At 52.7% G+C, this 25,554-nt stretch overlaps 10 protein-coding genes across 10 annotated transcripts; 5 read left to right on the plus strand and 5 right to left on the minus strand.

The window, feature by feature from the left end:
• Window positions 1-1,234: 1,234 nt before the first annotated feature.
• CGCA056_v008909 (uncharacterized protein) lies at window positions 1,235-1,429 on the minus strand (the record flags this gene model as incomplete). Its single annotated transcript, XM_037324156.1, has 1 exon — window positions 1,235-1,429. One exon carries the CDS (start codon window positions 1,427-1,429, stop codon window positions 1,235-1,237), a length of 195 nt encoding a protein of 64 aa, XP_037178702.1.
• Window positions 1,430-2,711: 1,282 nt separating this feature from the next.
• Window positions 2,712-3,544, minus strand: CGCA056_v008910 (uncharacterized protein; the record flags this gene model as incomplete). The annotated part of the gene is made up of 5 exons (XM_037324157.1): window positions 2,712-2,801; window positions 2,857-2,948; window positions 3,006-3,258; window positions 3,308-3,442; window positions 3,500-3,544. 5 exons carry the CDS (start codon window positions 3,542-3,544, stop codon window positions 2,712-2,714), a joined length of 615 nt encoding a protein of 204 aa, XP_037177961.1.
• Window positions 3,545-8,673: 5,129 nt separating this feature from the next.
• Window positions 8,674-10,503, plus strand: CGCA056_v008911 (uncharacterized protein; the record flags this gene model as incomplete). The annotated part of the gene is made up of 8 exons (XM_037324158.1): window positions 8,674-8,736; window positions 8,793-8,868; window positions 8,905-9,093; window positions 9,148-9,190; window positions 9,246-9,427; window positions 9,489-9,765; window positions 9,820-10,105; window positions 10,309-10,503. 8 exons carry the CDS (start codon window positions 8,674-8,676, stop codon window positions 10,501-10,503), a joined length of 1,311 nt encoding a protein of 436 aa, XP_037177960.1.
• Window positions 10,504-11,318: 815 nt separating this feature from the next.
• Window positions 11,319-11,888, minus strand: CGCA056_v008912 (uncharacterized protein; the record flags this gene model as incomplete). The annotated part of the gene is made up of 1 exon (XM_037324159.1): window positions 11,319-11,888. The coding sequence occupies one exon, from the start codon at window positions 11,886-11,888 to the stop codon at window positions 11,319-11,321; it is 570 nt and encodes a 189-aa protein (XP_037177963.1).
• Window positions 11,889-12,518: 630 nt separating this feature from the next.
• CGCA056_v008913 (Signal peptidase complex catalytic subunit SEC11) lies at window positions 12,519-13,489 on the plus strand (the record flags this gene model as incomplete). The annotated part of the gene is made up of 3 exons (XM_037324160.1): window positions 12,519-12,775; window positions 12,888-12,945; window positions 13,364-13,489. 3 exons carry the CDS (start codon window positions 12,519-12,521, stop codon window positions 13,487-13,489), a joined length of 441 nt encoding a protein of 146 aa, XP_037177962.1.
• A 268-nt stretch (window positions 13,490-13,757) lies between these two features.
• ataH-1 (Acetyltransferase ataH) lies at window positions 13,758-14,546 on the plus strand (the record flags this gene model as incomplete). Its single annotated transcript, XM_037324161.1, has 1 exon — window positions 13,758-14,546. The coding sequence occupies one exon, from the start codon at window positions 13,758-13,760 to the stop codon at window positions 14,544-14,546; it is 789 nt and encodes a 262-aa protein (XP_037177957.1).
• A 569-nt stretch (window positions 14,547-15,115) lies between these two features.
• On the plus strand, window positions 15,116-15,599 carry CGCA056_v008915 (uncharacterized protein; the record flags this gene model as incomplete). The annotated part of the gene is made up of 2 exons (XM_037324162.1): window positions 15,116-15,239; window positions 15,298-15,599. The coding sequence occupies 2 exons, from the start codon at window positions 15,116-15,118 to the stop codon at window positions 15,597-15,599; spliced, it is 426 nt and encodes a 141-aa protein (XP_037177956.1).
• A 261-nt stretch (window positions 15,600-15,860) lies between these two features.
• On the minus strand, window positions 15,861-17,790 carry CGCA056_v008916 (High-affinity glucose transporter; the record flags this gene model as incomplete). The annotated part of the gene is made up of 5 exons (XM_037324163.1): window positions 15,861-16,274; window positions 16,331-16,625; window positions 16,677-17,195; window positions 17,251-17,580; window positions 17,678-17,790. The coding sequence occupies 5 exons, from the start codon at window positions 17,788-17,790 to the stop codon at window positions 15,861-15,863; spliced, it is 1,671 nt and encodes a 556-aa protein (XP_037177959.1).
• A 3,987-nt stretch (window positions 17,791-21,777) lies between these two features.
• Window positions 21,778-23,462, plus strand: CGCA056_v008917 (Protein-glutamate O-methyltransferase; the record flags this gene model as incomplete). The annotated part of the gene is made up of 6 exons (XM_037324164.1): window positions 21,778-21,784; window positions 21,839-21,909; window positions 21,967-22,097; window positions 22,149-22,265; window positions 22,333-23,182; window positions 23,232-23,462. The coding sequence occupies 6 exons, from the start codon at window positions 21,778-21,780 to the stop codon at window positions 23,460-23,462; spliced, it is 1,407 nt and encodes a 468-aa protein (XP_037177958.1).
• Window positions 23,463-24,752: 1,290 nt separating this feature from the next.
• On the minus strand, window positions 24,753-25,247 carry CGCA056_v008918 (uncharacterized protein; the record flags this gene model as incomplete). Its single annotated transcript, XM_037324165.1, has 1 exon — window positions 24,753-25,247. One exon carries the CDS (start codon window positions 25,245-25,247, stop codon window positions 24,753-24,755), a length of 495 nt encoding a protein of 164 aa, XP_037177955.1.
• Between the last annotated feature and the right edge of the window lie 307 nt (window positions 25,248-25,554).

Consider the following 25,554-nt stretch of genomic DNA (forward strand, 5'->3'; position numbering starts at 1 on the left):
GCCAACAACAAACCTTCTTCTTTGTTTTGCCAAGTCATGCCCGACATGTTCCGACAATCCATGATCCCATGGGTTTGCCCAGACGGATAGCGTCCGCGATCTTATTCTTGGAGCGCACAAGCAAGCGGTTGGCTGAATGTACGTCGGCTAGCTGCTATTCTCAGCGTCGGCAGAAGCTTTGGTTGTTGGAGTTGTGCTACAGAAGACGCCTTCCAAGAGAATACCAAGCGCGGATAGTGTCACATTTGTTCTCTTCCCCGGCAGCTTGGCGAAAGCTGGTGTCGATCCAAGACGAATCCTTTCCCCCTGTTGTCATACTGAGTAGTAATAAAGACTGCCGGACGAGGGTGAGAAAATCCCCGGAGACCTCAAGATGGATGGCAGGAAATGTCTTGGCCATGCGGCCTTCTGACTCGAGGTAGACCTTGATATCGTCTGTCCAGTGATGATAGGGACCAAACAGACCAGATAGGCAGGAAGACCGATATGATGCTTTTTCGTCGGGCGCCACAGATGTTCTAGGGCGCCCGCATCTTGTCGGTGCGTCTTGTGGGCTGCGTCCCGTCTCCATCCGGGGTAAAGGGGGTTCGGTCGGTGGGGAGAAGTCATCTCATTGAGGGGCCCCGCGTTTGCACTCTCCATCGGTCAGTCTGCCCAGCCGTATGCGAGGTCCTTCGTGGGGTTGATGGGGCTGGATGACATGACTTTGGCTGAACGACAACACGGTGTTCGGTGCGGTCTAGATCCGTATACACTACGAGTGGTGCGCCGAGAGCGAAGTGCATATGGGTTCCAAGAAAATGGCGTACTGCCAAGTGACGCCAACCAGTGCCAACCTGGTTTCAATCTTAGGCAACGTGCTGGGTGAGGTGGTGCACTGGACATCTTACCTGGGTTCCCTTGACGAAGGAGGCGCCACGGAGTGGTCTGGGATGCGAAGTAGTTTGGACCAGGTCATGTCAGACTTGGTCAAGCTCTCATTCTTGGCGCGCCGACGTGAGTTTGTCTTGAGATCGGCAGTTGGGCGACAAGAAAGCTTCCTTTCTGGCACGGCGCGCTAGAATACTTTGCCCGCGCTAGAAAACATCTCCCGCGCTTGGAAACATGGACCCATTGGATGAGCTCTTGAAGAAGCATTTCACAGCTTCTGGACGATGAATTAGAGTTACAGCTAGAGCTGTAGACGGGCGTTTGGGACTCACTGGGGAGCCTTCGTATATGTTGGGCACAGATCTTAAGAGCCACATGGCCTAAAGCTCTGAGATGGGGTCTGGGGTAGCTGAACCAGACTGGCGGTTGCTAATATTAATGTGAAAAGTGGTGTCTGCAGCGTCTCGGAAGATCCCCGTAGTCCAGATGATACAAGACACCCCGGATTTCGAGAATCGCGAATGACCAATTGACCGCGCCGCAATGTTTGTGGCAGCATGCATGATACTGGTTGATGATGATGTGGGATCGCAGGTGACCATCCAGGAAGAGCAGTCTGACCTGTGCATCCTTGTGAAGCACCACTCGTAATCTGAACCGACCGACCTGGCTCCATTCTCATCTCCTCCGAGGTGGGCCACCGCTGCAGCAGACCGCCGGCGCGCCATAGTAAAGACGAACTCATTGGGGAAATGTTCCATCTGAGGCCCCAGCACCGCACCCGGCGGCGCGTCCCCCGGATGTGTCAAAACGAGATTGACAGTTGACAAAGGCGGCGCGGCGATGATTCCCCGGATCTCTAGCCCCAGATTTGGATCCCAGCTCTTACCGGACCCTACATCTGGGACGACATTGCCTCTCATGTGCGTCCGACTGCATGCTCGATCCATCGCGGACCAAAGGTAGCGCCAACAAGCGCGTCTCTTGAGCTTCTCGTGAGTATGAGGCATATTCCTTTATCGCCAGTCTATCTTTGCGCAGCCTCAGCCACCCCCGCGAGGGGCAAAGGACTGGATCGCCCGTCGCCAAGACATTTTCGTGTAAATTTCAGCGGCCAAGTGGAAGGCCAAGAAAAGCCCAGCGTCAGAAAGCAGAGCTGGGCATGCATGGCCAGCGCTTGTTCTCGGCGACTTGGCGAGAGGGGAAGGTCGAGGGAGTTTTACATGTAGTGAACCACGAAGTTGAGCTAGTTCAGTCAGTGAGAACATCTTGCGGGCACTGAATAACCGTTGGATGACCCCATTCCGTCTCCATCTCCCCCAACTTTACCCCAAAGCCCAGCCCCGGTAGCCCCCCACAACGGCCACTTTCAGTAAGGTTCGAGGGTTGGCTTTGGTTGGCATTGGAGTTCCCTGGCGCTTGTCGGTGACGCCGGCCTGAATGCCGTCAGTGGCGGCGGGAGGAAGGCCGGTGGGGATGTCCAAGCCAGAGGAAGCCCTTGACCGAGCTTGATATCCACCTCCAGCCATCTGAACGGCAGAAACGAAGGCCCCAACAATATCCATGATTCAGATTGTGTGCTCAAGATTGGCAATCCCCATGGGGTAGTCGCGTGGCCAGTGGGGGACGAAAAACAAATGGTGCATACCTCGACCTGTGCGGCCGCTTTTGATGGCAGGACACCCCCAATGCTACATGTACAGTTGATTGAAGGATGGGACAGACCAGGTTCGTCAATAGCACCAGCCACCGCTCTTTCGGCATCTTTTCGACATGCAGGCAGTTTTGGGCCAGTTCTATTGACCGCCATCTTGGTAATTCCGACGTTGTAGAGTCGCATTCTAACTTAGGTGCAGCCCAATCACCCACCTCCCTTCGCATTCATTTTGACCGCACGCCATACCACCACATTGCCTCTGGCTGCGCGGAGACTAAGTCGTCATCAGGGACAAATGGAATAATATCTGGTCCTTTTCTTGTGCTCTCCTGCGGAAGGTAGTGCAAATGAATCAGATAGTCATAATCATCGAGCATCATGCCAGTCGATCTGGATAGCATCGCGTATCGATTTCCCTTATCTGCTTTGGGCATTCAAGATTGAACCTTCAATCCAGCCAGCACAAACATGGACATACAGATCACAGCACCGACTGCCCACACCTTGAACCGAAGCGGACCTTGGTCCTGCGCAAGCTTTTCTCTCTCCTGGTGCCAAACATAAACGTACGTGTACAGCACACGGCTTGACAGCCAACTTATCGAGAGGAGGTTCATGACAGGTGCAGAGATACCCGCAGAATTAGCCGCCGTCACTGCGGCGGCGTACAGAGGAAGAGCCTCGAAACCATTGGCTGAGCAGGCTTCAGCCCGCAGCAACCGTCCCCGAAGCTAGTTCCCAGTCAACCCTAAGCTCTTCAGATTATACTTCTTCACTTACTTTTTCATCCAAATCGGCCTTCCTGAGGGTTTCGGAGAATTCTCTTGGATTCTGTCGATCGAAAAGCTTTTTTCCAGGGCCTGCAAGTCCCGAGTAGAATCGCGGACCAAGGGCAAGCGCAAGTGCCAATGGAATCTAATAATGGCCGTCAATTATCCGAGTTAGAAGTGAAGAGGGTAAGTTCAAATTTACCGTGAAATACGATATGTTGTTGTTTAAGCCTAGTAAGCTCGTCATGATGTGTGGTGGTATTGGTCGAACGCTGAGGATACAATCGATTAATGAGGCGCGGACGACAAATATTCACTAGGTATCATCCGCTCACGTCCCCGATGTTGCAACACTTTATGAGAGATTTAGGGACCGCTGATGCTTACCAACCATGACGATGATACTACGCGCAAGTAGTAGTCTAGACCATACTGCGTTAGCGAACCCCTAATAATTTTGCAATTGACCATTGCATTTCCTGCAGGCGCTACTTGATCTCCACAACCATTTCTATTATCTTCCAAGCCAAAGAAAGACAGACGAATTCTCGTTTTCCATAGAGTAAATGCAATTTACAATCTTACATATCCTTCGTGGGCGAACATTTGTCTCATGGACCTCACAGTCATATTGCGACCGCTTGAAACTTCAAATTCCCCAAGGCTCGTCGGGACATCTAAACGGTGTATGTAGATCGAGACCATGACCGCATCTTCCTGAGATCTCATTTAACGCTGGTGGAACAATCCCCCTCGGCTGAATGTGGTGCCGCGAATCTAGCCCACGCCCATCTTCTATGATAAGCTGGAACCCCAAGTATTCACAGTCTGGATGTCAACCCCAACGCCCCCCAAGTCCCAATCACTATTCCTGACGTGGCTCTGGAAACAGCCGATCCTATCTCGCCTTCCCGCCAGCAGACATACCCATCGACCAGCCCAACGTACACCAATAGGGCCATGATGATGTCCACTGCAACGTAATCCCCGCGAAGATACATGATCAGCTGTACCATTCCCAGAACAGATAACCGAGCGCCATCAAGAACGAAGCATGCCTGTGCAATAGTCGACTCTGCAAATCTTTCTGGGAGCCCGAAGAAGCGAATTCGAGCGTCCTTAGCGAAGAATGGAACGATTCCGCCGTGAGTGTGGGCGACACCCACGCACAGCGGGAACAGATGAGCGAGTTTGAAAGAACGCGGCATGTTTGCGAATGGTGGACTGATTTTGCCGATATTAAACCAATTGGGAGCTTCTGGATGTAGTACAGGATATCATTCGAGGATAGAAGTATCCAAAGCGTTTGTTGCTTAGAAGTCGGTGCGATCTCAGATCAAGGAAAGCGTGAACCATCTGACATCACGTGGTGGTAAGCACTAAGACCGGTCTACCCGTCAAGTGGGTATCAATTGTATCAGTAGGTAAGGACTGATCGCGGAAGTCGTAGTAACTAGTTGACCAGTCGAGCCAGTTATGAAAGGCGAACCTATTCACCTTTTCCCTGAAAGTGCTTATGTTTAGCCATGATAGCTATTTAGCCAAAGTCTTGAGTTGTAGCAATAGAAACTGCTCGAACAACAGTAGCGCTAAGTTTTCTTACTATCTGTACATCCTGTTACCCAGAATTACGTTAAGTATTTCAAGGCGCAACTGTATAATCACCTAGCCTTGTCGGCGTGTATGATCTACACAGAGAGGCACTCACGGTATTTTGTCTTCTTTTGCTGCAACTGCTTCCGAATGCCGATTAAATATCCTCACTGGACAAGTCGGACTCACCCGGAACATGTGCCCCGAGACGGCACACCTCCGGCACTGCTCCAATCAACTTTTCTGCATCAGCAAAATTGTTCCCCGGCGGGTCAATATCTGGAAACTTGATCAAGAATTTGACTGCTGGAATCATTTCCGTCGATGTGTTGCCTGACTCTTCCAAAACGGGAGTGTCTTCTGAAATTCCACTCGGCTGCTGATACGCCTTGTTTAATGCGGCATCAGCGAGTCCTTTGCCGTCATGTTCCCACCACTTCATCAAGCAATCAAAACAATAGCTTCTATCCCAGTGACACGTTGCGTCCATTCTATGTCGCGAAGTCCATGACGAGCCTCCGTTGGCCATCACGAGAGAGGCGAGTTCGTTCAGTCGACGTCGATCATGCAGATCGACAACTTCCACGAAATGAGTTGGAGTGTCACATGCTGAAGCCCCGCGCATGTTCTCGTAAGTCCATTCCGATGCTTCATTCTCGTTAAGGAATGGAGCAGAGGCCTTCAGATCTCTTGATGTCCGAGTCCTCAAAGGATAAATTGTCCCGTAGCGGGTTGGTTTGTCAGAGATGACAATGACAACTGTTTGCACTACGATCCTCATCTTTTGGGCTTGATGATTGATGAGGCTAAGATGCTTGTCAAAATACCCGAAATCAAACTTGCTCTGGAGTTGTTCTAAAGACAACGCAGCGCTCTCAAAAGTTGAAATCGCGTCATCGAGCTTGATAGTGAAACCGTAAGCGTGAAAATGATATGGTCCCATGCTCAGTCTGTCAGACGATGTAATCCATGTCATCCGTCTCATGTCGACGTCCTCGTCAAGCCACATCCACCCTAGTTGGTCGTAGACTGCGTGCATGCGCGGCCTGATGACTCCCCAAGCCTCATGGCACGCAAGTGCGGGTGCGGGGATGGGAAGGCGACGGTTCCAGCACACAACCTCCGTCAGAACGTCGCTGATGTGCATTGTTCGTCGTGGGATGGAAAATAGCCAGATCGCTCGACGAATCTCTGGCGGTAGTTCGCGGAAGTTTGAGAAACTTTCAGGGGACGCAGAAGATGGAAGACTTCGATAACTATCGGCTTTGTCGAGGAGCTTAATTATGAATAGGCGGTCAACGGCGAGGTTTCCGCCAATCATGGCGTTCGTCAAAAGCTCTCTCAGGATATCCTGAGGTTGTCGAGGGGTTGGGTCCGGCGAGTCGAGTAATGGGTTGAACCAAGCATGTTGCAAATGCTTGCAGCTTATGACTCTCATGGTGAGAAACTCAGGAGGGGGAAGCCTTCGTCAGGTAGTACGATGGGTCGATGAGTTGTCTGGTCCCAACGGCTTTTTCCTCGTGTGTCCGGTATCTACTTCTAGTGTATTGCTGCCTAGTAACTGACAATTCTGCCTAAACCAGACAAGGTATGGTGCCAAAAATGGGTGTGTCCTTCACCGATGATTCACTTCCTAACTAATTGGCTCATCAAGACAGATCATTTGCGTTCAGTCCTGTTGTTGAAATCAAGGACGTCCTGCGAGCCTTGAGGCAGCAGCCTGTAGGACTGCATCGTTGAATAAGCGGGGCCGGTGATGAACTGTAAGGTACGTAAGCAATGAGCGACGTCCGTTGATGTTTTCGTGCTTAGAATGAGGAACCTGGCAAATGCAGTAAAGCCTTCGCAATATCTGGACTTAGTGGGTATCTGGGCTGGTGTCGTAATTCAAGCCAGGGGGTCCATCCTGAGCTTCTTTTCTGGGTCTAGGCAAACCCTTCACACCATCGGCTGGGGTCCTGAAGTGAGTCGTGAGATAAAGACTGACGACAAGATGGTTGACCCAGGCCGGCTCGCTGTCATCTTCGACTTGAAAGACATGAGACATTCTGCTCAAGGAGCCTTTTTACTCAGCCGCCGGCCCGCCTCGTCTATGCGGAGTCGGCGACTCGGCGATGGCACGGAAGACCCTTAACCCCCCGGCTCAATCCCCATCGCGAAGTCAAAGCCCCCGGCGCTTTGACATCGAGCTTTGACATCATTCCGTCTTTTCAATCCGTGTAGATCCAGTATAAAGGCCGAGTTCCACCTGTTGATTAACTCGATTCCACGTTGTTTACAGGACAGGCCGACTTCGATGCCGATCTTTGCACCCACATACGGAGAGCGACTCTTTTGGACGCTGGGGCGCCGGCGCACTTTCCACAAGACAAACTTCAAAAGTCCGCATCCTTGCTGCGAAATCGAATTCAGGGCAGCTCTGGACTGTTCACCTGCTCGCCCCACGCCTCGCTACCAAGATCCAACGTCCTTCCACGAAACATTTGCGCCCAATATGGCACCCTGAAGTCTGGTTCAGACAGAACTGCCGCGCGCGGTCCTTCGCGACCAAAACCACCAGCAGCGAGAAAAGTCGCGCAAGGTTGGCGTGCGAGAGTCATGGCCGGTGGATGAGTAAGGACGGGATTCAAGAAGCACTTCGGGTTTTCGAAATCGCCGAGCGGCGGATAAGAGGGCTGCAGTCGGTTTCCGCCAAGACTATGAAGAGGGACTGCCCGGTCGCAAGCATAGACGCATCCATCGTGTCGGTTCTCCCGTGGGACGAACTCTGTCTGCACTCTATTTTTCGGTTCATCCGACACGAAAAAAGTCTGGCGCAATGAATCGTTTGGTAGGAATCGGAATGGCACCAGACGCCTGATCCAGATGGCTGGATATTTATTGAAAATCGAAATCCATCGGAAGTTAACACACGAAGCTTATCTCCGGGCCGCTGGTCGCCCGCGCGGAGTTGACTACTTGTTGCAATGGGCTCTATCCACAAAAATGCTGCGTGCCGAAAAGTGTTGGTGGCTTGGTGCAGTGCAGGATCCGATGGACCGATCATAAGTTCCTGCAGAGCGGCCGAGCGAGTTCTGCAGAGGCTGCAGAGGCTCCAGCCGCCCACTTCTACCGCAGTACTACTGCATAAAAGGTCCCGTTGAGAAAAGCGTCGGGCGTCTCAGAATTTACGTGAGTTCAGGTTTGCAGTCCCAAGCTGCGACCTTGTTGACACTTAAATCACCTCAAGGCGTATCAGTGTCACCAAGAAACCACGTGCGGGCGGCTTAACGCTGACGCAACAATATAATGGTCACTATTTTAATATGTAAGACGGCAGGTATGGTTGCAGTATTGGCCAAACTGCGAGTCAGGCTGCGAATTCGGCTACCCTTCCGGATTAGCACCAATACCTTGTGTTTCCTCCACAGGAATAGGCGACTGGCCAGGGCCAGGGGTTCGTTTCGGGAAGATGGGGAATCGGCTCCCAAAAAGGCTCCCGCGTCGAGAGCGAGTCATCTTCCCATGCAACAGGATGCCATCTTGGAACCCATATGGCCCATATCGGATGACAAGCAGCAGCAAGCAGGAATCCCGCCAACACCGCGGCCGTCAACCCCCACCAGGGGGCTGCGATGCCCCCTGGTGGGCCGTTTCGAGATGGCCGTCGGGTGGTACCTCAAAAACGTGGCGGTCCCCGTCTGAGCGAGCAGAGGAAAGCTCGGCCCCTCCGTTCTGGTTCTTGCTGCTCGTCATGCTATTTTGGATTCCATCGATGACGGTGCTGCGCGAGAGGCAGTCGTGATGGTGTTCCAACTCCCGACGGCCGTCCTGCCAGACGCCGCCGGGGTCATCTTCTATTCTTTTGTTTGTCTAATTGCCAACATTCTGTTGGTGTGGCTGACCTGGATTCACAACGACAGGACAAGCTGTATGTACAAACGCCCTTCATCTTCGTCCGATACGAGGCCGCCATCGAGGCCACCATCGAGGCCGAGCGTGTAGACCAATGAGACTAATATCAGACGATCACAGACATCGCCTGTATTTCGTATGCCACTTTAGTTGTCACCACGACGAGCATTGCACAACAATTCTACGACTACGCGTTATGGAGAGACATCCTGACGGATCAGTTCTACTACGCTAGGCAACATGCCGACAATTCAGAAGTCCAGTACTTCAAGGGGTCTCGGGGTGTCAAACTCATCTTGAGCTACGTCCGTATGTTTACTTGGAGACGGGAAGAATCTAGCAGAGTCTGACAGACTTTCACAGGAATATTCGGCTTCACTCTCGAATCCACTTTTGTTTTCTTTTTGTAGGTCAATTCACCATGTCATGATGGGGTAGACCAAACATCTAATTCCGAGTAGCGCTTTGTCATTGGCGGCCAGTGTTTACGGGTGGTTTGCGACGACCCCGAGGACAACACGAACGATCTCGATCATTGGCAGAGTCTTGCCCTTCATACTTACAGCGATTACCGTCGGTTTGATGCACTCGCCGGTAGCGCAAAATTCATTTCTAGTGTACATGATTGTCGCGAACACGCAATGTAAGCGGGACCTCGTAATCCCCTTTGCAAGACGAGACGTCCGGACTAACTTACAATCCAGTCGTGCTTAGTCTATTGGGCAGTGCTGTCTTACTACTCATGATCTTGTTCAAATACGTCCACTCGCGCCGAAATCTTCAGACATGGAATGTCCTCTATGGAAATGCCGGTTCTGTGGAGAGCAGCGCAAATGGCAGCAAGTCACGGTCTGTTTGGCTAGGGAGCAACACGAGCCGAAGTGGTGGGGGAAGGAGTCGGGCTTACAGCGGCGCTGGCGCCAACAACACGTACGACAGCTGGCTCGTCATCCGGCTTTCCATTGCATTTTGCGTTCTTTGGTAGGCTTATGGTACTCAGACTATTTTAAGCCAGAGGACTAATCTCAAATGCAGTGTCTTTGAATATACCAACGTTATCCCGAAAATCGCAGCCTCGAACCACACAATCGATCTCGCCGACGACTTGCAGCCCGATCTAAGCGACAAGCGAGGACGTTCGAGCGTCCGAGGATATGTATCTGGTGTTACGCCGAGTCTCGTCGCGTTTCTGGTTTTTGGTACTACGAAGACATTCCAACGAAAGATGTATGAAACGTTCGTCCCGAGGAGTCTCCAGAAGCGGAGGAGAGCGAAGAAGAATCTGTCGATATCAGTCGGCAACTCGAGACAATCGCCGCACGTACAACCCACCAAGCGACCGAATCAGGCAGTGGACCAGTTCACTCTCAGCGATCTCACACCGAAATTCCCCATGGGAAACTACAGCCCCCAATATTCTAGTGACGGAAACCTAAGCCCGAGACAACCACACGGAATGCAGTCAAATCCCGGTTCAAGAGCCGGGTCGCCACGATATGCGCCCAGTTCACGATACGTGCCTAGCTACGCACCAACTACATCAACGTTCGCTTCTACTCCGGGATTTCCGCAGCCCAGTCCAGCGGGCCTTTCGGCACCTCCACCACCGCGGCCACCTCGACCGATGACCGGGTTGACAGGGGTCAGTGTTATCAGCCCAAGTCTACACTCAAAATTCTCAAATTTCAGTCGTCCACATACAATGATGACGACGAATAAGGAACTACCAAAAACTCCGATTGAGGAGGAGAGCTTTCCTGAGAGATTCCGTTACGCGTAGCCGGGACGCGCAGGTTTCATGCTGGAGGGGAAATAAGGGAGGTGTATACTACAGTGTAATAGATTACATAGATAATGACTTCAGTTCAATGACATATTCTTAAGAATATTGATGCATGCCCTTGATTTTCCTCAGTCGTCGAGTGTGTTCTGATCCGAGATGCAAAGATTGCGTCATACCACTCACATTCTGCGACAAGCCTCCCCTTGCAACTTAACAGCAAGAGAGACTAATCGAGAGATCCATATGGCTAATTCTATCAGATCTCACATTCTAGAAGCCTTCCTGTCAGGATGGAAGTTTGGGTGTGATCGACGTTTCAACCGTGGTTGGTCATGCATCAACACACATGATCCTCATCCGAGATCCTCGTACATCACTAGTGGCCGAAATAAGAACGGGAATCTACTAGGTACGATACAAGCAAGAGACTTTTGGATGGCACCGAGGTGGTTGTCATTGTTACATCCGCGGCCCATGATGTAATTACTTTGTCCGTGGAAAAAAGACTGAATTTGAGCGTCAAGATCAGGTGCCCTTTTGGAGCTAAACCATTGTGGCTGCTGAATTAATCAGCTCAAGATGAATACGAAGATACCACCAAACTGCTTTAGTAGCCTTCTCTATCCAATAGAATACTTCTAGAATCATATATGCACAATTATAGCCGATCCCCAGAACGCCACGGGTATTGGGTATCGGCACAACGATCCTTCCGGGGTCCTCCCCTCCCCTCTCGGTGTCTGTTCTCTCTTCAAGCATGCGTGAAGTCCCTCTTTTCCACAACGGTTTTGTTCCCGATCAATCGTTCGTTGACAAAAGAGCGAACCGCCTCGTAGTAACCCGGCGTCATGTCCCCATACTCGATGCAGTCAGAGCCACACGGCACAGGCACCGCACGTTGTCCTTCAAGTGATCCAAGAGCTGTGGCCATATTCATGCACGCCGGGGGAAGACCAATTACGCGGATATGGTTTTCCTTGATAGGTCCATCGACGTTGATCGGCGTGTTCGAGACCTGGACTTGGTCGAAACAAGCATCCCAGGCATACTGAGAAGTTCCTGCGGGAGCGCTGCCAGATCCGTCTTCTTGTTTTCGCTTGTTGATCTCTGCTTCAATCTCCATGACCATCCGGCGGGCGTGCAGGAAGGCAACATTGGCTCGTCGGCCCTTGCCGCCCGCCTTGAGTCCTCCCTTGATGATCCCGGCGACTTTCGTGCCTGCAACAGTTGCGATGCCGATGAGAGCCGGTGGGGCGGGGGTGCCTTGAAGGAAGATAATGGCGGTGAGAATGACACCGGCAAAGATTGCGTTGGTCTGCATTTTGCTGATCAGGAGAGAGCGAAAGTCCAGGCTTGGTCGAGGAGGAGTTGACGGTGACGATGGCCCACGTGGAATAGATGAGAGCCAAGAATATTGAGATTTGTAGCATCTTTATACAGCCGACGTTGGCTACCCATGATGCGATGCTGGCGATGACAGAGGCATGATCAAGCAGTTTTCGTCGAGAACACACAGAGGCACCTACTCAAAAAACCATTTGGTACCGTCCGACGGGCTTCCTTCACGACTAGGAGCCAGTATAAAGGAATCAAACGAGCAATGAGGGCCGTGCGATGATTTCTTTGAGGTAGTTTAAGTGCTTGTTTGCTCCCATGAATAGAAATGAATCAATCTGAGGCTGTATATCACCGTGGCAAGCCGTGCTCCCAAACCGGACTGTCAAATTTGAATGAGTCTTCTGGTTAATTTACCTGGAGCCCTCGTGTAGTAAAATCCAAAGACAACTTGCCAATTGAGCAATTTGTACTTAATATACTCCACCACGTTCGTTCATAAATCGTGTTTACTAATTCTTCATGCGAATTGCTCCTATTATCAAGTACCAACTGAATCACCTTCTCCATCCCGTCCGCGTTACGCTTCTTATTCTAGGGTCCGTTCGAGGTCAACATGCCATCACGCCGCGTCCCTCCCATTTTGCGCCTTCTTGAGCGCAGCTTCATGGCCTGGAAGGCCTTGAGTCTGGCTACCAACTGCGCTTACCCAGCAATGGTAGTCCTCTCAGAGTCGATGGAGCCTGCCTTCTCCCGAGGAGACATCATCTTGCTTGCCAACTGGCAAGAAGTCGAGGTCGGCGACATCCCGGTCATTTGGTTTCAGGGACAGCCCCTCCCTATGGTACATCGAGCCGTTGAGGTACTGTTTGCGTAAGTTCGGATAATGAAGTTTCCTTCTCAGGTACCACCTTTTTGCGTCGGAAGACATGTTCTCTTTCTGAGTCAAGGGTTGTGAAACACAATGGTCTGACGAGCTTTCTAGTGATGACCAGGAGCGACTGATCATGACAAAGGGAGACAACAACGAAGTCAATGATGTGGTACTATATCCCTTTGGTCAGACACACGCACGCCAAGACCAGGTAGTTGGGCTCGTGCGAGGTTACATCCCATTCGTAGGCTTGTTGACAATCACTGCTCAGGGATTATTATCCCGCTTAAGCTCCCCTCTAAGTCTAATTTTTCAGATGCCTCCTTTGTCTTGATGCGTTCAGCGGAAGAAGGTCTTGGTGCTACGCCTCTCATCGGTCGTTTCACTAAGCCAACAGGCTGATGGTGCATCCACCGAGAGCACACTCGATAGTATAGAGGCAGACTCAGTCCAATATCTTAAAGAGATCGAGCTACTACGTCTTCAATATCGCGAGATCATTTGAAAATTTTACTTGTTTGGTTGTAATGAACAGATTTGGTGTCAGCTATGGCGTTGTCGGCCGATTTATCTAACGATACCCTCAGACCGCCACTGCTTTTCGCAGCCTCTGCAGCTCTAACGACAGCGGCCCTACACTTCCCGACTCATACGCACAGGTCATTCTTTTCCCCGGCATGGCTACTTGCAGCATGGTCGTTACTCTCTGTTGATTGGGACAACGCATCATCATTGACTGGTCTAGGCTCTTACACGGTCATCACAAGCTTCATATTCATGCTCATACTTCCCAACATCCTCTTCGGACAAAGTCGCTCAGTGTTATGCGACAAGCCAAAGACACGAAGGAGGGCATGCTGGCCTCAGTCACAGACCATCTCAGCGGCATGCTGGATTTGGAACAACCCTCGTCATCTGACGTTTCGCCTAAAAACCACAGCGACATGGTCTTCTCGCGCTCTTTTCCTCCTTCGGCGAGCAATGAAGGTCGGCCTCCTTCTCGTCGCCAACAGCTTTGTGAATAAAGCCCGCATATGCCTCAAAGCCGACCTCCTAGACTTTACTCCGGATAAATACCCAATCATCCGCCCGATGATCTCGCAAATTATCTTCGATTGCGGGCGCGATGACTGCACATACAACCCGGTATCACAGCGCCAAATCCTCCTGCGCGTCTTTACGGTATTCTCCTGGATATGGTCCAATTTCCTCATTCTCGAATCATACCACGCTCTCCTCTCCATAACCTTCGTCCTCTTCGGCATCGACAACCCACAAGACTGGCCACCTCTCTTCGGCAGTATAACCGACGCCTGGACCGTCCAACGCTTCTGGGGCCGCTTCTGGCACCGCATCGCAACACCCACACTCACAACATGGACACGCATCATCCTGCGGATAAAGCACGAGCCGCAGACCACGTTCGAAAAAGCGGCCGTCGCATTTGGCGTGTTTTGCCTCTCTGGCATCATGCACATGACGGCTGCCTGGAGAACCGGTGAAGGATACGTGCACTTGGATGTAATGTTCTTTTGTGCCAATTTCTTTGCGATCGCGGTTGAGATCGTAGTGTCCCGCGCGAAGATGCAGGTGGTCAGAAGGGCGAAGTTAAAGCCTGGGACGGAAGCACGGATGTGCCTAGCTAGTCGGTGTTTTGGCTACTTGTGGACCTTTGCGTGGTTCTTTTGGATGGCACCGAGGTGGTTGTATCCCAAGACGCTGTGGTGGTTGATCAAGCAGGCTCTGACACAGTCTCATACGCAGTTGTGAGGATCAGCGGGCTAGACTGGGAACGGTAGTCATTTTTAAAGATTTCAGGTGGCATTTGTGCTCAAAGTATATGGAACAGACGTGGGGTTTTTCAGAAGTGCAACTATTCAACGGAACAGTTCGCCTCACTATTACGGTTTTCCATGCTGCGCCAGGCAACAACCGCAAGGCAATGTGCACTTTGCTGTTTAAATGAGACAAATCTAGCCAATCCGGGCCTCTGTATTGGCTATGAACCAGTATGAACTACTATTGTGTACTTGCATGGAAACTCGTATCTTGGGAGCCGAGACTTTGAACCATCTACTATTCATAAACCGAATGGTTCTGATGATTTTCGTTGGGTTTGAGTGGTTGCTTCGGAGGCATAAATCTCGCCCCAAATTCGCCTTGAAGCCATCTTAAAAGTGCAACATTGAACTCATGAAACTCGTCACCCTAATGGATGTGTAGTCTACGGTGAAGTATAAAATGCCTCTGACATGATGCACCACTCATCGTAATGCCAGATGTGTCGTACCCCATATCACTCATCACCCTAACTGGTTTTCATCAGTCAACAAGGCACGATGACGAAACATGCCAAATCAAGTAAAGTCTCCAAGGAACTGAAGCAGAGCAATCCATGGAGTGATTGGATATGGTCCGAGGACCACAGGCGATACTATTGCTACCGGACCCGTAGCAACGGAGGTGAGCGTACCCACCTTTCCCAACTTCCGACCAGCGGTGTGAACTGACATTTTTTGAGAAATTGAATACGAATGGGACGAAGGAGAACCCACCGAAGAGCGTGCTATCGAGCCGGCCATTGAGCAAGGTAGTCCCGGTGATCGCACATCTATCCCGGCGCGGAGCGGTCCCATCGTGAGATCGGAGATCACTTACACGGACAATGAGGGAAATGTCATCAAGATTGTTCACAGATATCCCCTGGACGAGGCTGTGAAGGATGAGGTCCCTCTTGACGGCGATGATTGGGCTATTGTGCCGGTTAAGGCTAGGAACACTGGTATCGGGGACGATTTGTGGATTCGTTCTGGGGAGAGGTGATGGAGGTTCGAAGAGATAGCGGGCACCCTGTAAAAGAATGAGATGCAACGAAGGATGGGTCAGATGGCAATCACGATTCACGTAGCAAGTTGGCAGTATTGTGAGAAGACATCATATATCCATGGATCTCATTGAAACCCAGAAACCACAAGGAATGGATTACTCTGCGCACTACATTACTATCTCCCATGACCGCATCATGAGAGAATGGGTATCAAGCTTCGTATTGAAGCATATTAGTCGTCACTCCGACGGCATTATTTAAACGCTCTCATGCTGAGTCTCATGAAGACCCTTCTTCTCGGCGTGAATGGCGTTCTCCTCCAGCTCCTCGGTGAGACCGACGTCGCGTCTAGCCTGCTCGAGCATAATGCTGTCCTCAGCGCCAGTGTTGCTGCCAAACACGCGGTCCATCTCCTCCAGGGTGGCACCCTTGGTCTCGGGCAGGCAGAAGTGCACCCAGAGAATGCCGCAGAACAGGAAGACGGCGAAGAAGAGGTAGGTTCCCCACTCCCAGGCCTCGAGCATCGAGGGCACGTAGAAGGCGACGGCGAAGTTGTTGAGCCAGTTGCTTGAAGCACCGATGGACGCTCCCTTGGCACGGATAGACAGCGGGAAGATCTCGGAGACGAGAGTCCAACTGACGGGTCCCCATCCAGCACCGAATCCGGCGATCTACAGGACTGTTAGCAACGATATGTGGGATGATAACATGGTGGTAGGGTACTCACGTAAAGCCAGATGAAGGCAACAGCGACCCAACCTTCGACGGGGTGACCAGGCCAGTCGTGGCTGAACTTGGCGACGATGATGGCAGGGATGATCATAGAAATCAACATGACGATTGAGCTGACGATCAAGATGGGCTTACGGCCGACCTTGTCAATGATGGCCATGGCAGGCAGGGTGGAGATGAAGAAGACAACGCCGGTAACACCGGTGGCGAGGAGAGCGGTGGTGCCGCCAGTGAGACCCAGGCTCTGGAAGACGTTGGAGGCATAGTAGATGATGGCATCAATACCAGACCTGCGGAATCGTTAGCATCTAGTTGGGCCTGTTCAGAGCTGCTTGACATACCATTGCTGCCAGAACATGACCAGCCATGCGGTCGCAACACGCTTGAAGTGGGACCACGAGCGGAGAATCTGCCAGTACTGAGCGACCTCTCGCATCCAAACGCTGGTTTTTTCCTTTTCGGCCAGCTGGGGGAACGCCTTCTGGAACGAACGCTGCTCAAAGAGGGCCTCAGCCTTGATCTCCTTGAACTCGACCTGGACGAGCTCGCTCTCAACATCGAGCTTGCGGAGGTAGGCAATGGTCTTGACAGCCTCCTCGTCACGGCCCTGCTTGACGAGCCAACGAGGGGAGAAGGGAAGCCACCAAATGCCGAGGGCCAAAAGGGCGGCGGGGATACCCTGGATGTAGGAGGGCAGCTTCCAGGCAAGGTCAGACTGATCGATGCCGGTACCGCCAATGTAGTTGCTGCCGTATCCAATCCAGAAAGACAACATGATACCGAGAATGGTGGCGAATTGGTAGAAAGAGACGATGAATCCACGCATCTCAGGAGCGGCGAGTTCGGCGTTGTAGAGAGGACTGCGACAGGTTAGCATGAATGCGCCAGAAGCGAGCACATAAAGTGAGAACTTACCCAACACCGGAGAAGGTTCCGACACCGAGACCAGTGAAGAATCTGCCGGCGTAGAGGAGCTCGGGCTTGTGGTAGCTTGCGCCAGTGTACAGGTAGCTACCGAGGACAACCCAAAGACAGGCGGAGAACATAGTGTACTTGCGAGAGAAGACCTCGCCAAAGACACCAGCACTGACGGAGCCCAGGATACCTCCAAGCTGGAGAATGGAGGTCAACCAACCGGTGGCGCTGGAGGAGCCGACGACGGACGGGAAGTTGTCCTTGAAGCGCGTCATGACGAGCGATTGGCCGAGCACACCTTGTTGGTATCCATATTCAAAACCACCGAAGCTGTTTCCCCAGAGTTAGCTAGGTCATGGGCATACGAAGAGAAGCTTTGCGGGCTTGTGACACCGAATGATCTTCAGGAAGATGAAAGGAGACTTACGATGCGAACAGAGCGATGACGACAATCTTGGGGTTGGAGGCAATGGTCTTCCATCTGTTCTGGTAAGCCAGCTTCGTGCGCGCCTCAGCGGCGGACGTCGCTTCGACAGCCATCGTAGTGACAGGGCAATGGCCGAGATGTGCGTCGACGATCGAGAGAAGGCGATTGAAGGCTCTCGTGCTGGTGCTGGTGAAACAAGCAATCGCTAGAGACGAGCCGAGTAGACACGATGATCATGGTGAAAAGCATGGGATGAGATCGGTACTTATTGTTACGGCGATTGACGCTAAGGACTGCCTTCCTGGGCGGGTTGACCAGGGAGACATCCTCTCGTGATGGGGCCGTTTTTGCCTGATCGGGATTGGATGTGTCAGGTTTTGATGCGACTCTGTTTTGAGGGCTCTGCAAACTCGAACGAGATGGGTCCCATGCTCTTGGTTCGTGGGCTACTTTTCGTATTATTGTTGCGCGGTCCTGCTAGCTTTTTCGGTCCTACTGGAGCTAGTTGGACCAGACCGCCATCATCTTGCATGCTCCAGACTCACCCGCGTGTATGGGGATTTCATTGTCATGGAATGGTGTGCAGCGTGTTCGTGAATCTGGGGTTGATTAGGTCAGCCTGGAGGGAGGATCTGATATGCTTGGGTGCTTGTGTTGACCATATTCGGCCGTCGGCGTTTACCAACAAGCGATGAAACTGCTCTCGTGAACGCTGATCGGCCAAGTTTGGCAGTCTTTGGCATTCGCCCAGAGAATACCGAAAGACGGAGCGTTGCACAAACGACCACCAGCATCTCCAACCCCCTCAGAATCCTTCGGCACCTCCAACACGGGGAAGAGTGCGGTGTGTACATGAGTGGCGGCGCTTCTCCGTGATCCCCCGTGGACGTCTCCGTACCCCGCTCACCCGCAAAGCGGCACTGGAGCGTCGAAGGGTCTGGCACATCACACGATTTGCTGGTCCACCCCCGCAGCGGGTTACAGACAAAATTTGAGGAAGTGCGTGCCCCTGGTCGATTGCGAGGTCGGGAAAAAGAGCCCGGAGCTATCGACTGATGCGGAAGTTGGCCGAACTGTGGATCAAAACAGAAATTGTAACCACCCCACCAAGCATGAGAGACGAACCCGTTCGTGACTAATCGAACCTTTGAGTGTGCCCATGGAGATCTGACCATGGGGGACTTTTTGGCTTCTGGGGATCCCGCTGGCCCAGATTCACCTCAGTAGAGTTGTGAGGGGGAAATCCACTCCTGCAACCCCCAAACGCGGGCAATCGGCCCTTTTGGCAGACAGCAGATCGGCGGTCGTCAATGTCGAGGGTCGTCGAGGTCAAGCTCGGTCGTAAACATGGCCGCCACGTTATTTCGATATTGAGGATGAGAAAACCTCCCACGATCCAGGATGTTCGTCGCTGGATCAGAAAAAGTTAAATTGAGCCGCACCCTTGGCGATGAGTCCAGGACACGTGCTATTACTCAAGCGCCCACCGCTCGATGCTTCCAGACGCGCAATTATCGTTGTCGATTCCGAGATGCTGGATTACAGGAGTCATGGAATCCCTGAGGTCTGGTGTTCGTTGACTAAAAGTCCCACTCAACCGTACGCTCGACCTTGTTTGTTCGGGACAGTCTTTCGCCGGTCCCTGTCATTCAAGAAAATTTCTGCACCATCAGTCTGCCAGAAAGAAAGCGGTCGGCTGCCAGTCCCCGGTCGGCAGGGCCCGGCCGAGAAACCAAGCCTTTTGTCAAGGCCGTCATCAACCGTTCTCGACCGACGCCGCGGTGTTCTCTCCGGCTGTTTTGCGTCCCAGTAGACTTTGACGCTAATTTGTTGTCGGTTTGGCAACACGATTTCGATGTCTTCGGGACCGCATCGATGCAGACAAAGCCCATTCTCTTGCCTATCAAATCCTTCAGGTGATGGACTTGTACCCGGATCTCGTTTCGCATGAAATCATCCACTCTTCGAGGCGGGGGGGCTCGCAGCACGTCGCCCACTTGCGGACGAAGTCGGAACTGCTGCACAACGACCCACGAAGTCGGTTTCCGAGATGTCGCATCCACGTACACCAGCAACGACGAGATTGATTGATGCGAGCTTGGCGGAGTCGCTCATGGGTCTGATTCATGCCAGCCGATCGTCGGGTCGGATGCGGACCTATGTTCGGTCTCGTGCCGATAGCTTCTTGAAGCTGCCGGCTTGATCGTACGAATGTTTAAGTCCTCGCCCAAAATATTCTTCGTAATCGCTGAAGATCAGGAGTTTACCTCATGAGTTGGTGCTCCCCGCGGGCGTCGGCTGTCATTAGCAATGGCTTCCACTAGCAACGAGAGCAGCACGAATAGCCACGAGTTGCGTCACAAAGGTCTCACGCCGTGTGACTGAATCTCGACCCCAGCACCTCTCGACCCGTCGAATACTTGCTTTCGGTAATCGGTTGACCAAATGGACATTTTCAGCGCACTTATTCAACGGCACTAGCCCCCAGATCCACAGATCCAAAGCTCACGTCGCGATGACACTTGCTCATCATGGAGATCCCGAGGGCTTGCGTAAAACAGAGAGCTAGAGCTGAATTGTAAAGTCCTGGCTCTTTCAACAAACATGGAAGGCAGCTTCAAGGTGCACTTTGACTCTCGAGCAAGCATCGAGAACTGGCTGACGGAGTACACTGGTACATCTGCTGGTCTGAGATAAACGCGAAGTCTTGGTAAGGTTTCCTCGTTGCCTTTCAAAAAGATGAGGTGTCGTTCTTTCCACCGGATTGCTGTGGATCGCGGCGGTCGCAGAAGCCATGGAGATGAACCAGATCGCCGGGTGGGAGCTGGGCCTCATGCAGACGACTCATCCAGCCAATGATGGGCAATTGCTAGCCATACTATCTGCTCGAACTTTGGTTCTGCATGCACGATCTCGTCGAGAGACCCGCCTGACACGATGTCGGTAGATGTCGGTAGGTGATAGCCCGGTGTCCTTGGCGAAGTGACTGGAAATTGCCGGACTCGCGACATGAGGCTCACCCACGTGCTGCTTGTGGCTCCCCGCAGCGTCGTCCCTCGACTTGGGGCTTCCCCGGATGTCCCCGGGAGGCTGGGGTAAAACGTGGGGATGCAACGATGCATTCGATGACAACATGTTTCCAGCGGGAGCGACCGCAGACTGCATGACTGAATCGTCTGCTGCAGGGTAATTGCCGATCAATTGGTCTTTGGCTGCAACTCTTCGGGCTGAGACGTTGAGTTGTGGCGGAGGACGTGCGGCTGAAGTTGGGTGGCATTGAGGCTCGCCCGGCTCACCCCAGCATGGTAGGTACAGAGTATTGGAAAGCTGCGTCCGGCCATCGTTGAAACTAAAGTGAAGATAGCTTTCCTGAAATTCTCTTGTCGTTTTGCAAGATGCTGCGTAGCGATAGCACCCAGCATAGCCCCAGGTGAGCCTAAGACTCCGTTCGGGTCTCCAGCAAATACGGTCCAAGGTCCAAGGTACTCGCAATTGCGGCCTAGAACGAGGTTAGTTCAGATCAAGAAGATTGCTTCTCCTACTCACAGTGCGGGCCTCAAGATGGCTCGAACATGCCTACTTAGACGTCGAGTTTCGGCTTCATCGGCGGGCCCGGGCGTGTCTGAGGGCAGATGCGGCAAGACTGGAATAATATCAATTCATTCATTCGAGGCTGTCAATCAATGTTGAGGATGCCGCCGTTGCAAGGAGTTAGATATCAGCTTCGCATATGAGAAGCTGGTGGAATGATGCGATGAGGATGACGCTGAGGAAGATGCCAGGAAAGATCAAGACGAAGCTGATTGGACAATGCCAGATAAGATCCGATGAGACAATGCCGCCTATTGGAATACACCTGATAAGTAGCTGCAGATCTACATGAAACGGGGCGCTTACGTCACGTCTCGGATTATGCCAGTACCGGAATGTGCCCCGCGCTCCTGCCCCACCATTGCGTCTAGGGGACGTTGGAGCTTGTCACAGAGAAAGCGGTGTTTGTTCCAGTAGCTCTTTTTCGAGACGCGAAGCTGCAAAATTGCTCTTCTCTTCTTCAAGCCACTTTTGTTCTTTGCTGCAAGATACCGTCTCACCACCTCAAGATGCCCAGTACTGCCTCCCGCCGACGAGATCCCCCGGGACCAAGCTAACTCGCGCCCGCAGCCCCGTACTCGACCGGCGACAAGACGTCCTTTGGCTGGGTCACCGCCCGCGAGCGTTGGCCTGTCATTATCGTTTGTGCTGCCCATCTTGAGAAGACACTATGGCTTTTGCTGACCGCTTTGATACAGACCCAGGCCATTGACGATCTCTATCGCTCCGTCGCAGCGACCGATGACAAGGAGAAGCAGGAGGAGGGCAAGAAGATCGTCGAGCAGATCGCCCGCCTCAAGTACGAGGTCCAGCACGACCGCGTCCTTACGTACGAGCCATACCGGTAGCCCCTAGGCTGCGTATATGCTGATCTTCGCAGGCCAATTGAGGACGATGGATACCCTGATGTCGCCATCTACAACGAGGACCTGAAGAAGCTCGGCGAGCCAACTTGGCTTAACGTTCCCTGGCTCTACTGCGAGTGCTATCTGTTCAGGTAAGTTCTCCGTTGGCAAAGTAGTGCCCGACAACCTCGGATTCTGTGCTAAGAGTGCAAAACACAGACGCATCAGCACCTACTTTGCCAAGTCCATTCACTGGAAGAGCTACGATGTCTTCGCCCGCCAGAAGATCAGCACCTTCCGCTCGTCTCGCCCCGCAGTCGTCGAGCTTGCCTCCAAGTACAAGGATATTGTCGAGCAGATCCGTAGCAACAAGGGCGCCGCCAACGACGAGGCCGCCGAGAAGCTTCTCTTCACTGAGATGTGCGAGATTTGCCTGTGGGGCAACGCGACTGACCTGTCCCTGTTGACGAGCTTGACGTACGAGGACATCCAGAAGCTGCAGGGCTCCGAGGCCCGCAAGGCTTCTGAGAAGAACATCATCGCCAACGACCTCCCCGCTGTGTACGAGCTGCTGAAGAAGGCCAAGGTCGAGGGCAAGGCTGAGCGCCGCGTCGACATCATCCTCGACAACGCTGGATTCGAGCTGTACGTTGACCTCATCCTCGCTGGTTACCTCCTCTCCGCCGGTCTGGCAACACACGTCGTCCTGCACCCCAAGTCTATCCCCTGGTTCGTCTCGGACGTCCTGCCGGGCGACTTCGCTCAGCTTCTGAGCGCCATCGCCGCCCCCAAGCCCTTCTACGAGACACCCTCAGAAGACGAGCAGTTGCAGAACAAGACCCCTGAGCCCCTGTCGAGCACGGACGAGGCCAACCTGTCGTTCCTGTTCCAGGAGTGGAGCCGTTTCCACGCAGAGGGGCAACTGATCCTGAGACCCAACCGCTACTGGACGCATCCCGGCCCCTTCTGGCAGTTGCCCGAGGAGGCCAAGGATCTGTACGAAGACCTCAAGGCTAGCGAGGTTGTCATCTTCAAGGGCGACCTCAACTACCGCAAGCTGACTGGCGATGTAAGTTGCCCTGTGCTCGACTAATGCGACAAAGCTGACACATTTTCAGGCTGATTGGGACGCCGCGACGCCCTTCACGGAAGCCATCAAGAACCTCGGCCCCGGCTCCGGCGTCAATGTCCTCGCTCTGCGCACCTGCAAGGCAGACGTCGTCGTCGGCCTCCAGCCTGGCGAGGATGAGAGGCTGAAGGCCCTGCCTGATGGCGGCGGCGACTCCGGCTGCAGAAAGTGGGGATGGAGCGGCAAGTGGGCAGTTGTGTCTTTCTCGCCCGGCAAGTGAGCTTCTTTTGTTCATTCCGTTTTATATCTTTTAGAGCCATGATCCCATATAGACCCTTCAATTTGAGCAGCCCAGATGCAAATAGACCAATTGTCATAGAGCCAGGCTATTGCTGTTCTTCACCTTGCTGCACGTCCTCTCCTCGCCGCTGGAATACAGCCAGCACCATCATGAGCCCGACTTCTGCCACTTTCCTTCGCCTGTTTCATGCTCAAACCCAGTCACCAACGGAAGGATCGTAGATTGGAATTCGTGGCCTTGGCTGAGCGAGTGCTCGAGTTGAAGGACTAGAACCGTTGCCCTTGTGCTGTGTCTGTTCTCGACCTCCGTAGCCGTTGGAGTTACTATTATCCTCAGCGTCACGGATCTGGGCGTCATCATGGTCCTCAGCATTCCCATGATTTTCGACGTTTCCGTGGACCTTTGAGTTTTCTTGATCTTGACATCCACTCGGACCTTCATCCTCAGGCTCCTGGTGTGTCTCGTCTTGCTTAGTCTCCTGAGGTGCCATCTCCGCATTTGTTCCTTTTTCTTGCTCTCTAACCATGCGCTGCCTTTTCCTTGCGGCCCATTCTTTTGGATCCTCCGCTGCGGGCAACCATCAGCAACTCGGTCTATGAAATCATATCAGGTATTCTTACCAGGGTAGCATTCCGGGCAAATGATGTGTTTACAGCCGTAGCAGTCGTATCTATCCCTATTCGGCACACGACACTCGCAGCAGCGCCACATTTGGTTGCAGATGCGGTAACAGCAGTCTGGCTCGCAGAACGTGTCCTCGAAGCAGTCGTTTCGTGTGGTTAATGAGCCGCACAATCGGTAGCCACTCTCGAAAACGTAGGTTGCATTCTCGCATGGCGTATTTCTTTGACGATCGTGGCCGCATAACGTAAAATTGAGGAATACTTCACGGCACATGTTGCTTGTTTGGTAGATTGTGTTTATGGCAGACGAGAATCTAAACTCGGGTTAACAGGTGAGAAGAGCTTTTATCATTTTTGTCCTAGGAATTATCTGATCCATCGTGTGGTCATTAAACAGAAACAAGGTATGAGAACATTATGGTCAAAGATAGGAAGGACCATTCAGGTCGTCGCTGCCTCCGCACCTTTTGGGGTTGCCCTTCACCGAAGCTCGCCGGCTTCACACCGAGTCCATCACCAAGCTCACCTTGGAGTAGTCCACCAAAATATTACAACATCGTACCAAAGCAGATACAAAGAAGGCTTTACGACAAAAGAAACCCCTCACCCACAATCCAAGTCTGCATCCCTCCTTCCTATCCATCTCTCAAATACAGATCCCGATGCAATCCGCCCCGCCCCTCTTGGGATCGCAGTCGTCCCTCGGGTCGTCAATGCAGTACTTGCCCGCAGGACACGCCTTCCCGACGAACCCGCCGCACTGGATCTCCTGCACGCAGATGCCCGGCATGTCGCACGCCTGGCCGCAGCCGCCCACCCACGGGTCGTCTATGCACGCGAAGCCCGCCGCGCAGATGGGCGCCGGCGTGGGGCGGAAGCCGCCGCAGTCGCTGTAGCTCTTGGTCTTGCTGGGCAGGAGGTGGATCGTCTTGGTCGGCCGGACGAGGCTGGTCAGCGTCGCGGGGAGGGTGAGGCTCGAGAGCAGAGTTGAGGCCGGGCTTGGGATTGGGTCGACGATGGTCGGGAGAGGCGAGCCGGGGAGCGAGAGGAGGGTTGTTGGACGGGCTGGTTTGATGGTTGATGTTGCGGCGCCGAGGAGGGGCTGGCCGAGGACGGCGAAGAGGATGAAGGAGACGTGCATGGTGAGCTTTTTGGATGGGGAGAAGCACACAAAATTTCAAGAACCAAACGTTTGAAAGTTTGATACGAGGCTGGAAAGTTTTAAGTTATGGGTTTGTTGACTTTGGCTCGGGGGAGGAATGCGGTCTGATGGGCCTCATATATACTGCATTCCAGCCACCGCACCAGCTCCAGTCTCGACCGACATTTCGGGCACAAACACGGGATACATCATCATTTCTTCTTCCATTTCTGGGTTCATGTCTGACGTTGAGTGCAAGGGAGGAGGTCCCGAGGTTATCGTCTCCAAAAATGGAAACATGCTACAA

Source organism: Colletotrichum aenigma, assembly GCF_013390185.1.
Source record: "Colletotrichum aenigma strain Cg56 chromosome Unknown KSG_Cg56_contig05, whole genome shotgun sequence".
Taxonomy (NCBI): Eukaryota; Fungi; Ascomycota; class Sordariomycetes; order Glomerellales; family Glomerellaceae; genus Colletotrichum; species Colletotrichum aenigma.